The 11,583-nt window shown below is 39.7% G+C and overlaps 1 protein-coding gene across 1 annotated transcript; it reads right to left on the bottom strand.

Annotated features, from left to right (window-relative positions):
- Nucleotides 1-1,309: 1,309 nt before the first annotated feature.
- hpxa (hemopexin a) lies at nucleotides 1,310-4,818 on the bottom strand. Its single transcript, XM_085765738.1, has 10 exons — nucleotides 4,706-4,818; nucleotides 4,157-4,191; nucleotides 3,975-4,052; nucleotides 3,702-3,859; nucleotides 3,446-3,599; nucleotides 2,750-2,962; nucleotides 2,551-2,646; nucleotides 2,254-2,384; nucleotides 1,996-2,143; nucleotides 1,310-1,892 (listed from the first exon to the last, which is right to left on the bottom strand). Exons 1-10 carry the CDS (start codon nucleotides 4,750-4,752, stop codon nucleotides 1,663-1,665), a joined length of 1,290 nt encoding a protein of 429 aa, XP_085621864.1. The 5' UTR covers nucleotides 4,753-4,818; the 3' UTR covers nucleotides 1,310-1,662.
- Between the last annotated feature and the right edge of the window lie 6,765 nt (nucleotides 4,819-11,583).

The following is an 11,583-nucleotide window of genomic DNA, read 5'->3' as shown; positions in this document are numbered from 1 at the left end:
AATCTGTATTTTAAACTGATATTGTAAACTGTCATATGTGTCATCTGTTTGAACCCTGCTTGGCACCACATGGCAGAGCCACTGATAGAGTCTGAGTTTATTGAGTTAAGTAGCTCAAGTAACAAGTTAAGTCAAACAATTAGCATTTCACAGAAACCTGCACAGAATAATTTAGCCGCTTCTTCTCCATTCAGCAGATGGAAAACTACAGGTTTCTGTCAAACAGATTCTGTGTTCCTGCCAACTACAGCAGGGCCTGTGAGCCGGCGTTCACAGGTAGTCGAAAACATTTCAGCGTACAAAAAACAAAGCTCCCTGCGGTTGACTCTCAAAATCTCAAAGTCTCAGTATTTGCCTCCGAGGAATAAGATATCACACCTGCACTGACTTATCTGTGCTGCTCTGTTGGAGAGAAACAGGACGGAGCCACAGACTGAGGGAAACACAAAAAGCTGAACTGGTCTCGTCAAACAGCTGGCTCCTGATGTGGAACTCTTGTGCCCTCTACTGGTGAAAACCCAGAATTAGTGCTGGTTCCTGCATTGTGCAAAGATATGCAACGTTCATTCAAGTCTAGAAAAAACTATGAAGTCGATAGTGTGTCCACCCATTAGTTCAATAAATTGCTAACCTGAACAACTGCACAATGTTCAGCTGTACAAGAAGACGGAAAAATATAAGATCTATTTCCACGCAGTCAAAAAATCAACCATGTATAAATGACAAATTGATGTTAACAGTTTCTTTATCTCAAGTTATAGCCTATCTTAATTTTTAACTAGTGTTTTTATATAGAAAAGCAATATAACAAATAGATCATAAATACTGAATAGGATTTTTCTCACCTTGTTTTCCTATAGGCCTCACTTATGGTTCCAGAGAGCAAGAGCACAGGCCATAATGTCATTCACTGTTTTATACAATGGGTCACTGTTGGGACACCATTATGACTAATAGTGGACGTCCGGACTGAGACACTTTTATACTCTGTTGCCAGGGTAATCAAGGTCTTAAAGATAAGTTGGTATAGAGGAGCAGAAACTTAGAGAACACTTTCTCAGATCTTGTTGTTTTCAAGAATGAGCTGTAAAGCACAAGAAATGTAATACAATAATAAAGAACATGTGACAACGTGGGTTTGGTGGACAACAGCATATTCCCTCAATGTTCATGATAAAGTTTAGAAAATACTTTTTCTGTGGTGCTGCTATAGTAGAAACTATAGTTTATAGTTTTCAATCACATCTTAATTATGAAAAATTTACTCAATACTAAAAAAATAAATAAATAAAAACTAGAAAAAGTAGACTGTTTGTCCATTCTTCTCTTTATTCACAACAACACTGCACAAAATGAAATCACAGACAAACATGGAGAATCCTATAACTCCTGAGTAGCACACTTTTACATGGAGGACCAGTGAGCATGGTAATGAAAAGAGAAAAACTCTTCCGGATAGACATACGACAGATAGCAGGTTATTTTGAGGTAAAACACAGAAGGGAAACAGCTAGTGTAAAATATTGCATCGTTGTCTGCTTGTCGACTTGTTTATTAGGCGGCCTCCTGTACGATGTTGCCGGTGCTGTCATTCTTCCATGTTTCACTGTGTTGTATGTGACACTCTACACACAATCCATTCAGTCCTGTCGAGCGAGCCTCTTAGTGATCGCAGCCGAACATCTCCAGCGATACTCTGTGCTGCTCAGGCAGAGCCCTGGCAGCTACCATCAACATGGGGCTTTCAAAGTGGTAAAAGTGGTTGCCAATGATCACTTTGACTCCTGCAGCATCACACATGGCAGCGTCGATCTTCTTGAAGAGGGCAATTGGACGCTCGTTGCTTGCAACGTGGGGGGTGACCCTCATGTCCACATCATGGAGCTTATCGCCTGAAGGACACGAGGTAGGGAAACATCATGTGAGTGGGCGAGAAGGATAACACATTAACCTGGACTATTGCTTGCTAATGTCAACCTTTGACTGTGCCCTTACCCTGGACGATGTGGGCGATGTGATGATCCTCGCAGATAAAAGCGGCATCGATGTGACCCTCGATGCCCAGCTCCTCCTTCACACTCTTAGGGTAACCCTCCAGGTGGGTGTGGGGCTCTCCATCTTTGTAAAGGAATAGCTGGTCATCCTGAGGTGGGAGGAAGAAAAGTCATGTGATTTCAGTGTTGAAGAAGAAGAAGAAGAAGAAAAAATGATGGGATCAATGATGATTTGCATGTGTTTGTCCTCTTCGTTTACCTTGATCATGTAAAGGTGGTTGTCATAGGTGAAGACAGCGTCCACCTCACTGTGCAGCTCCTTGAAGTCATGCTCGATGGTGTCGGCCTTCAGTACATCGCTGCCAGCATCTTTATGCAGGAAGTGGTGGCCTGCAAAACAAGGTGAACACTTTGAGAGGCTGCAAAAGGGGAAGAGCCATTGAGATAGAGAGCAGGACGTGGACGTAAACATTTGGCTGTCAAGAGAATCGTACAGCCTGGTCCCAAAGCAAAACACTGAGGAACCATCTCTGAAGAACTCTGCAGCATCTCTCACCTCTGAAGGCGTACATGTTTCCGGCGTTGTCGGATGTGATGGCATCGAGGTGAACACGGCTGCAGCGCTCTCTCTCCACATGGTCGCTCTCTTCACCTATATGGCGGAGATCAGTTTTTATAAATACATATTCTCCACCTTTGTCCAGGCCGCCATTGATTCCTAATAATTATCCTATGAAGGTATGATTTTCACTTACTGAACTTGGAGCATCTCATGAAGTAGTCGCGTGCCTCCTTGGGGTATCTGCCGTGCACCTCACCGGTCTTGGGGTCGAACTTGGAGAACTTGTGTCCGTGGAAGCAGTAATAGTGCTCCATGAAGCGGAAGGAAGATGTGCAGTTTGGCATGGACTGGAACTCCTTCTCATCCACAGCCTTGGTCCTGACGTTGTAGTGGTAGATGTCGTCTCCTACGGAGAACCATAACACATGATGTCAAAGACTGTAGGACTGTTAGGCCTTTTTTTTTTTTTTTGCCCAGGGAATGCCAGATAAAAAGAGTTAAAGTTCCTACTTCTTACACAGTTCATCTGCTATGGATGTAAATTAAATTCAAGCTTAAAGTCAACATTTTAAACTCAAAGTCACTGCGTCACTTGAGATTCAATATTTGTTAGAGGTCAAAGTGGACCTGGGCGATTACAGGGCTGTTCAGCCCTCCATATTTGTTCTTGTTGTAACTATTGACATTCCTCTATCTGCTTCATATGCAGCAGTTGTTGTTGCTGTTTTTTCATTCACAAAAACGCAGTAAATTGCAGTTATTCTTTCATCCGACTGCAGCTTAATTGTTCATAAAGTCCCATTAAAACACTGTGCTAAAATAACAAACAAGACCAAGAACAACTTCTTTGGTGAAGGTAATTTTTTTTAAAGCAAAAATGTACACCAACCTTTGAAGAAGATGACAGAGTCTTCATCGCACTCTGGCTTAGGGCACTCCACGGCAGCGTCGAGGTGGTCAGGGATTCCAGGGAAGACCTCAGAGATGTCCTTGGGGTAGCCGTCCTCCAGCTTGTGCTTGTAGTAGCTGAACACTTTGGTGTCCTGCATCAAAGCACCACCAGATTGTTATAACCAACCTTCCACTGAGGGTTTGTTTGTGCGTGGTCATAGTGGTGCTGTGTGTTTATAATGACCGGACCGTACCAAGAAGAAGAACATGTGGTCGTGGTCGGCTTGGTTGTCCTCGTAGTGCATACGGAAAGCAGCATCTACGTGGCCCAGGTGGTGATGGTCGTCCAGCTCGGCGAAGGACTCATTAGACAGCTCGGCTTTGCCATGGAAACCCTTGAACAGGTGGTCACCTGACAGGGAGTACGGACACCAGAGCATGGATTAATCGCTCAGTGACCAGCTGACACACTTCGTCATGTGTCCGATGAATACAAACCCATGATTCTTCAACATGTAGGAACTTACCCTTGAAAAAGTATGGGATTCCCTCTTCGTTCACGGCAACAGCGTCCATCTCAATGCCCAGACAACGGTCAGGGATTTCTGCGGAATATCAAGGGGAAAGAAAAAGTGTTAACATTAATGATGAGAAACATCTGGCCAGTGTCAAAATGAGAGTGATGATCGAATGTTTTCTATCATCTCACCTTCATGATGATGATCATGATGATCTGCATGGTGACTGGATGAACAGAAACAGAGAAAATAATTTTTAAATTGTTCTCATTTCCGAGGATGAGGTTGTTACACATTTTAGGATTTTATGTGCATAAACAGCAGTGAACAAAAGAGAAACATTTGACAATGCTATTACTCATGAAATGGTGCTGCACAATATTATCATGCATCTTTTTTTAAACCATAAATCTTCTTCTCAGCATGACTCCTAGCTTCTACTCTTCTAAAGCTGCATCATTATATTGAGGCTAGAATAAAGCTATCTAAAATAATTGGAGCATCTGCTGGTTCCTTTTACCACTTCTTTCACTCTTTGTGGTCAGTCGTGCACTTAATTCAGTTAAATACCCGTCAATTTCAACAGTATGCAGAGTATTATCAGTTTGCAGTAGAAATCATATCATGTCTACGCTTGCAGAGTTCAGTAAATGACTGCATTGGTATGCTACAGTGACATAACATTATGTTGACTATTGACTTATCTTATATAAGATAAGCGACAAGAGTGTTGTACTTACTCAGCCCATGCCAGGGCCAGGCAGAGAGACAGGACGAGCAGCTTCATGGCGAGTTGTCCTCTGGTCCAGGAGTGACTGGAGGAGCTGGGAGAGAGCTGGGCAAAAGGTACCCTGCTGCCGCCGCTGCAGCCGTTTATATCACTGCCCAGTTTGCGTGGGCCTGGTCACGTTGGGTATTGAGGGGAGGAGGAGTAGAGGATGTGGAGATTCACTGGGTCAATCAAAGACGCCCACAATGTTTGACGTATCCAACTTACTCAGACCAGCTACGTGGAAAATGAGTCCTGGGGCGGCAGAGATTCATAGAATTCAGAAAGCTCCATGTTCACTATGAAAATCTAATCAATAGTTGTGTATCTTGTCCCTCACATGATACCATGTCCAAGTTCATGCATGTTTCATCATGTATTTGCCACTGTTATTGATTGCAGGTTGAATAAATCTCATTCAATTACAATTTCATAGTGCCAGTGCAGCCGTGATTTCCACTGTAAACTCTGCCTATGTCACATTTTATTGTCAGCAATATTAATTCTTATATATTATTATATCTTTGGATACAGTGGATACTTTTTTTTAATTTGAAGACTCAAAGCTTTGGATGTTGGGATATGAAACAATTTATAGAAAACTCCTCTGTGCACTGATTCATTGTTGGAACCATTTAACCACAATTCAACCTGTGCACAAACTCAGTATATAGTTGTTTTTTTTTTAATTATTATTATTGCAATAATCAATAAACAATATGCTCAAAGTCTTAAAACTCAGCTGTGACACATGTGTGTTTCAGAACCTTCCAGAGGGTTTGTCCCGACCGATCAAAAGCAGACCAGCATCATGGACCTGGTCCAACTCAGAGAGGTAACTAACCCAGTGGGCCAACAAAAAATAAATACAAACTGCTGAGCACTGCACTTATGTACGGTGAACATTAACAGAGAATAGTGGGTTGGCCTCATTGTGTGTGATACTCTGTGAAATTGAGAAGTCTATGAAGTTGTTAAAAGTCAAAAAGACACAGGAGATATGTGTGCTAAGTAATGGAGGAAATAAAAAGAGATGTTTTTAAAAAAAAAGTGCAGAAATGGACACATATTTTGAGTTTATGGATGTAAAATACAAGTTCAATGTTTCATCCTTTAGAACCACAGATGCTGAAGTTGCAGTAACTCAACTGAGCCCCTTGGTCAGCATCACACAGCAGAGCAGCAGGTGAACAGAAGTTACATGAATGTAGAGCAGATTAAGAGCTTTTTTGTTTCTATTAGGACTTAATGTATTATGAAGATTAGAACAGATCTGAGTGGAAGAATGAAAACTGTTTGTCCTCATACAGTACCTGCTTCAGGTGTCAATAGCCACTATGAGGTGGTTGTATGTAAGAGCCTGTGTGTTTCCTGCTTACCTGGATTCACTAAATGAAACATACTGTTTTCCTTTCCTTGACATCATTTAGGAACAAAAGTGACGATTATTAATGAATTAACATAACTTTGGATGCTGAATTTGACAGATAGTTTTCCAAATAAAACAAAAATGTGGCACAGTGAGTGTAATATACACTACAACCTACAGCACAGAAGGCTTGTTTCTATCTAAATTAAACTGATAGAAGTTCTGAATAAAGTTACTTTCTACATTGTACTTGGATGGCAGCAGAAATGTTAGAGATGGGTATTTCAAAACCAAGGCACAAGAAAGAAAGAAAGAAAGAAAGAAAGAAAGAAAGAAAGAAAGAAAGAAAGAAAGAAAGAAAGAAAGAAAGAAAGAAATCCAATCTGACAGCTTGGTTAAATGTCTTTAGAAACCGTGATAACAGATGATTGTGTTTTTCTGTTTATGACAGCAGCAGAGCAGGTTTCTTTTTGGAAGCTCTTTCAGTAGCTCCCTCCTCTTTCTCTCCATCCACTAATCCCTTTCCCTTTCTCCTCCTATCCATCCTCTAACTCCCTCCCTCGCTCCATGCTTCACCCGCTCCTCATTTGACTCATGTTTCCCCTCTCACCCCCTCCCACCCCTGTTATGCTTCTCTCTATATACATCCTTCCCTTTGCCCTCTGTCCTCCCTGCCATTTATCACGTCCATCCTCTATCACATCTATCTGTTTTGGGTTGGGAGGGTCAGAGACTGTTTACATATGGTTCAACATTACGCAGCATAACAACCTCGAAATGCAGCTGAGTCATGTTATTTATCACCCAATCACTATTACAGTAGTCAGTTGTAGGTCAACTAGTTACAGTCAGGTTTATTTAAACCAGGTCTACTGTAGACAACATGCAGTGAAGGCAACTATAAACAACTTTAAAGGGATAGTTCAATATTTTGGCAATTTGGCCCATTGCCATAATCCCTATAGTCCCTATAGAGTAGATTTGTTACCTTTAATTGTCGTGAAAGCTATTTTTAGAACGACGGAACAGAGCCGCAAGCTGCTCAGAGCTACAGTACGGAGGCTAATAGGATTTCTTGGTGTCCCATATTTGTTTGTTTAAATTCAGGAAAAATGAATTGAAATAGCAATTTAAAGTTCACGTTTGTTCATGTTTGCATCTATCTGTCTATCTATCTATCTATCTATCTATCTATCTATCTATCTATCTATCTATCTATCTATCTATCTATCTATCTATCTATCTATCTATCTATCTATCTATCTATCTATCTATCTATCTATCTATCTATCTATCTATCTTTATTACATATTAAATGTTCATTGTTTATATATGATACACACTGTGAAAACTGTTTTGTTACATTTCAGCCACACAAAAGACTTTTACAAACACTGAGTGAGCCCTGTTGAGCAATAATACTCCAGAGACTCTTGTCTGTACACAAGAGGGGTTTAACCTTGACTGAGGCGCAGGCTGCAAAAATACCATCACGTTGTGCACGAACTGAATTCATTGAACTTTTTTTTTTTCTCTTTTGTTAATAAGTAATAATAAGACTTTCTGTTTTGAAAAGGTCAGTATGGAAACTGCATTGTAATAATGACATTTTCTAGTTGTAACGGTTACATTTCTGGTTTTTGCTCTCTTTTTTTTTGCTTTTTACTTGCTTTACATCCTAAAGCCGATCTCAACATGACAAGCAGCTTTTTTTTTGCCTCTTCAAAAGTGGAAGCGCTGACTGAACTAATCATGTAAAGTATAGAGAACGCAGTGCTCCTGCTGTTGCAACAGGAAATGTGGAATTTGAAAAGCTTTAACACCTCAGTTGTTTCTCTCTAAATCTGTGTTTCGGCTGTTTTTTTGCTGTCAGAAATGTCTCACAGTTGAGCTTCCACCATTTTTGTCACTGTTAAAAAAAAAGAAAAAAGCATGATGTGCAAATGTGAGCAGCAGTTCAGAAACCTGGGTCCAACCGCAGCTATTTATTTCTAATGTGCAATCATTTTGTTTCATTTCGATGAATCAAAGAACAGAGAGTAGCTTTTATGCCTCTGGATGGAGTCACTTCACTTCCTGCAGCTCTTTTCATCCAAACAGTCTCAGAAAACCTTTCAGTCCTGCCAGTGGGTCCGATTTCTGGGCCCAGCTCCTGCCACCGGCTTTATTGAATCACTGTTAAACTCTGATAAAGAGTCACCTGCTGAGGCCAGTTAAAGCACACATGGCGCTGGATGATCACTTTTTTTACCCAGAGAGTCATGAACACTTCTAAAGCATGAAATGAAATGGTAAAGTATGCAGCCAAATTTCAGCCTGGAGATGTTGTATTGGCTGGATTTAAAAGTTTCCCTGCTGCTTGAAACTGAACTAGTTAAACACTCATAACGTTACAATGAAGCCCAGTTGAAGCCAGAGAGCTTAAAATAGCAGGTTTAGTGAAGCTAACCTAACCTGACCTAACCCTAAGATATCTGACTCCATGAATAACTGCTGTGTCGCAATGAAAAAGAGTAGGCCTACTGGCAGATTTCCAGATTTGCTTTCTAGTTATATTCAATGTTTGAAGGGTCCTGGTCCACTGACCCAGTTCTGGAGCCACTTTCACACTTTTAAATTAATATATTTATAAAAAATTAGATTACAGACAACAACAATGCATATATGAAAAATCTACCTATATACATTATGTTTCATTACATACTTTATTTTACACATACCTGTAGGTCGATTGTTCATTCATTGTTCAAAAAACCTCTGATGCATTCATGTGCACTGTAACTAGAAAACTCAATATTTTACATTGACGAAAATTATAAAAAAAAAAATGTCACTATTCTGCACTCGATTCTTAAGATGTTGTTATACTCTATAATTATTAAAAAATCCCAAATATTAGTGTTTCAGATGTCTTCAAGTATAAATATCTATAGTATCATTTTAGACCAATTATTACAGTAACCTAGAGGATGCACTTTCTTCTTCAGTCTCACTCACTGCTAAACACACACACAATCCTCATTGAAAGCGACAACAGTGGTGAGGTAAAACTTCCTTTTACCATAAGAGGCAGAAAGCTCGAGCAGAACCAGAATCAGCGTGGGCGGCCATCTACCGGTTGGGTTGGGAGAGGCGGAGAAGACTAAAATATGGACGATCTTTTATCAGAAATCATTGCTGCACATTGAAAACATTGGAACAAGTTCTGACATCGAGCACTGAAAGTACAACCAGTGATCAAACAGATTTGATTTGATTTATTTTGGTATCTTCACAACTAGGTTTTATGTTCAGCAGTTTTCTTAATTCAATCAACATTTATTTAAAAGTATATTTTTTAGAAATGCCACTGCAAGTGAGACAACTGAGGTATCACTGATTGTGTTTCAATTTTTTGACATAAAAGCTGCTCATGTGATCAATTGTGTAGCAGATTTCTTATATAAATTAGATGCAATGAGTGTCGGATGACACAGTTATTACATAAACAAGTAAAAAAACGACAACTTCATACTTGTCTTTGCACTCTGAACTGCTCAAAGTAGTTGCATAATGTTTGACAGAACTGAAAAAAGAACCAAGGAAAAGCTTATAAACTACAAACTGGAAACACCAGCACATTACAGTCTGAAGAAGAAAGAAAAAACAGACGAAGAGTTTAACTTATTTTGCATTTCTGATTTGGCAGGAATCTCAAAATCAATTGTTGTTGTTTGTGATGTTCACAATGTTCGTTGAATCATTGTGTTGTGAGTTTTTTGGGGGTGATATTTCTGTCAGTGACCGTGAACCTGTTTAGACCCGGATCATTGTCCTTCATTGCTGTTGACAGTCGTGAGCAAACATAAGACTCGACCAACAGGGAGTAATCTTTGCCTGTGTGTCCAAAGCCAACAGACCCACGCATCCATGTTTATGTTCAAGATTTAGAAACCTCCTACAGGTACTTATCAGTAGTATTAGTTTGAATGGTTTTAAACATGAAGTCGTTGACATTTCATAGACAGCACTGGGACATATACTAGAGTATATGTTCTGTTCAAGACTCGGTTCTTTGACTTTGACTGTCATCTTTGTGTTCCTGTGTTTCTTTGTTTGTGACATATTTATACTTAAATTATCCAAAAGCAAAGATGAGAGCAGCAGCCAGTCACAGAACAGGCAGCTTCAAGTTGATAAAAGTGAAACGCTGCAGGTTAAATAAAAGAAGTCTGCGAGCAGAGTTTTGTCTGTCAGGTTCAGGAAAAGTCTGGAAAATGAGCAAACAAATGCAAACTGGCTGGTGTCGAAGTGTGCTCGCCTGATCTTTTATGTAAGCTTCAGATTTCATCACACACACACGTGCACGCGCATACACACATGCTGCATTAATCACAATCAAAAATGTTGTTGACTCAGTTGTGAAAGAATCCAGCGAGTCTGACTCATCTAAAAAGAAAACAGTGACACAGTATGGATTGTTTGGTCCGGAGGTCAGAATCCTCTCCTCTGACAATGATTTATCGATGTGTTTCTGTATGATAAAAGATTTCAACATTAAACTGCTCGGCTTGCAGTGGCACGGACGGGGTACGGCCCTCACTTTGCAGGTCAGAAAAGGTCTTGAGGTGCATGATTTTACACATTTTGCATGCACGCTCTGTTGCAGACACTGATCCTTGTTTGCTTATTTGATAATGAAAAATACCTGCGGCTTCATTCATGCAAAACTGCACCCGAAAATTTGAAGTGACAAAGCATTATCTATCAGTCTTTGCAACAAGACGTCTGAGGAAACCCCCGTACTAGATGACTCAGAGGTCAAGTAGAGGGTGGATGTACCTCATGAAGCATTAAGGCAAACACTGTGGGTTTAATATGGGTTGTTGGTTGTCTAAGATTCATAAAACTGGATTTAAATTGTTCAAACTGAGTAATTTATGGCCTCATAATTGAGAAATCTGCTGATGGAGATCATTTGATGTGACTGAAAGGTCCAGGACAGCTGTTTGTATACCCAACTGCAGTTTCTAAGATTAATTTTAAACCTGAACAAAAGCCCTGTTTTCAATGATTATGGTTATTAATTTTAATAATCAAGGCCTGCCGTAAAAAATAAAAAAAGTCATGATCAAGAAATATTGGTCTTTTTTTTGACTAAAACTGGTTGATTTTTTGCTCTTAACCCTTTAAAATGTGACTGTCAATAGTTTTGACAAAAGTCTGTAATTACTATAAATATCCACTAGAGGTCACTCTTGCAAATACAGTGGAGAAGAGTGGAGCCTCTGATTGATCTTTATAGCAGAGATATTGTTGATAAAAGAGTATTTTACACATGTAATTTTGATTTGAGAGTTTGTTAGAGAATTTCTGATGCAAAACAGTGGAATGGAAAAGTTAAGAAAATCAAAAAAATATGCCTAAATTTTACGGTTTTTATTTTGAACCATCCAATCACAGAAAGATGAAAGCTTATCAAATGTGATTATCTTTTTAGT

This window comes from Trachurus japonicus, chromosome 21 (genome assembly GCF_045865225.1).
Source record: "Trachurus japonicus isolate A0001 chromosome 21, Traja_1.0".
In the NCBI taxonomy this organism is placed as follows: domain Eukaryota; kingdom Metazoa; phylum Chordata; class Actinopteri; order Carangiformes; family Carangidae; genus Trachurus; species Trachurus japonicus.
Note: the sequence above shows the minus strand (reverse complement) of the source record. Positions and strands in the feature narration are given on the sequence as shown.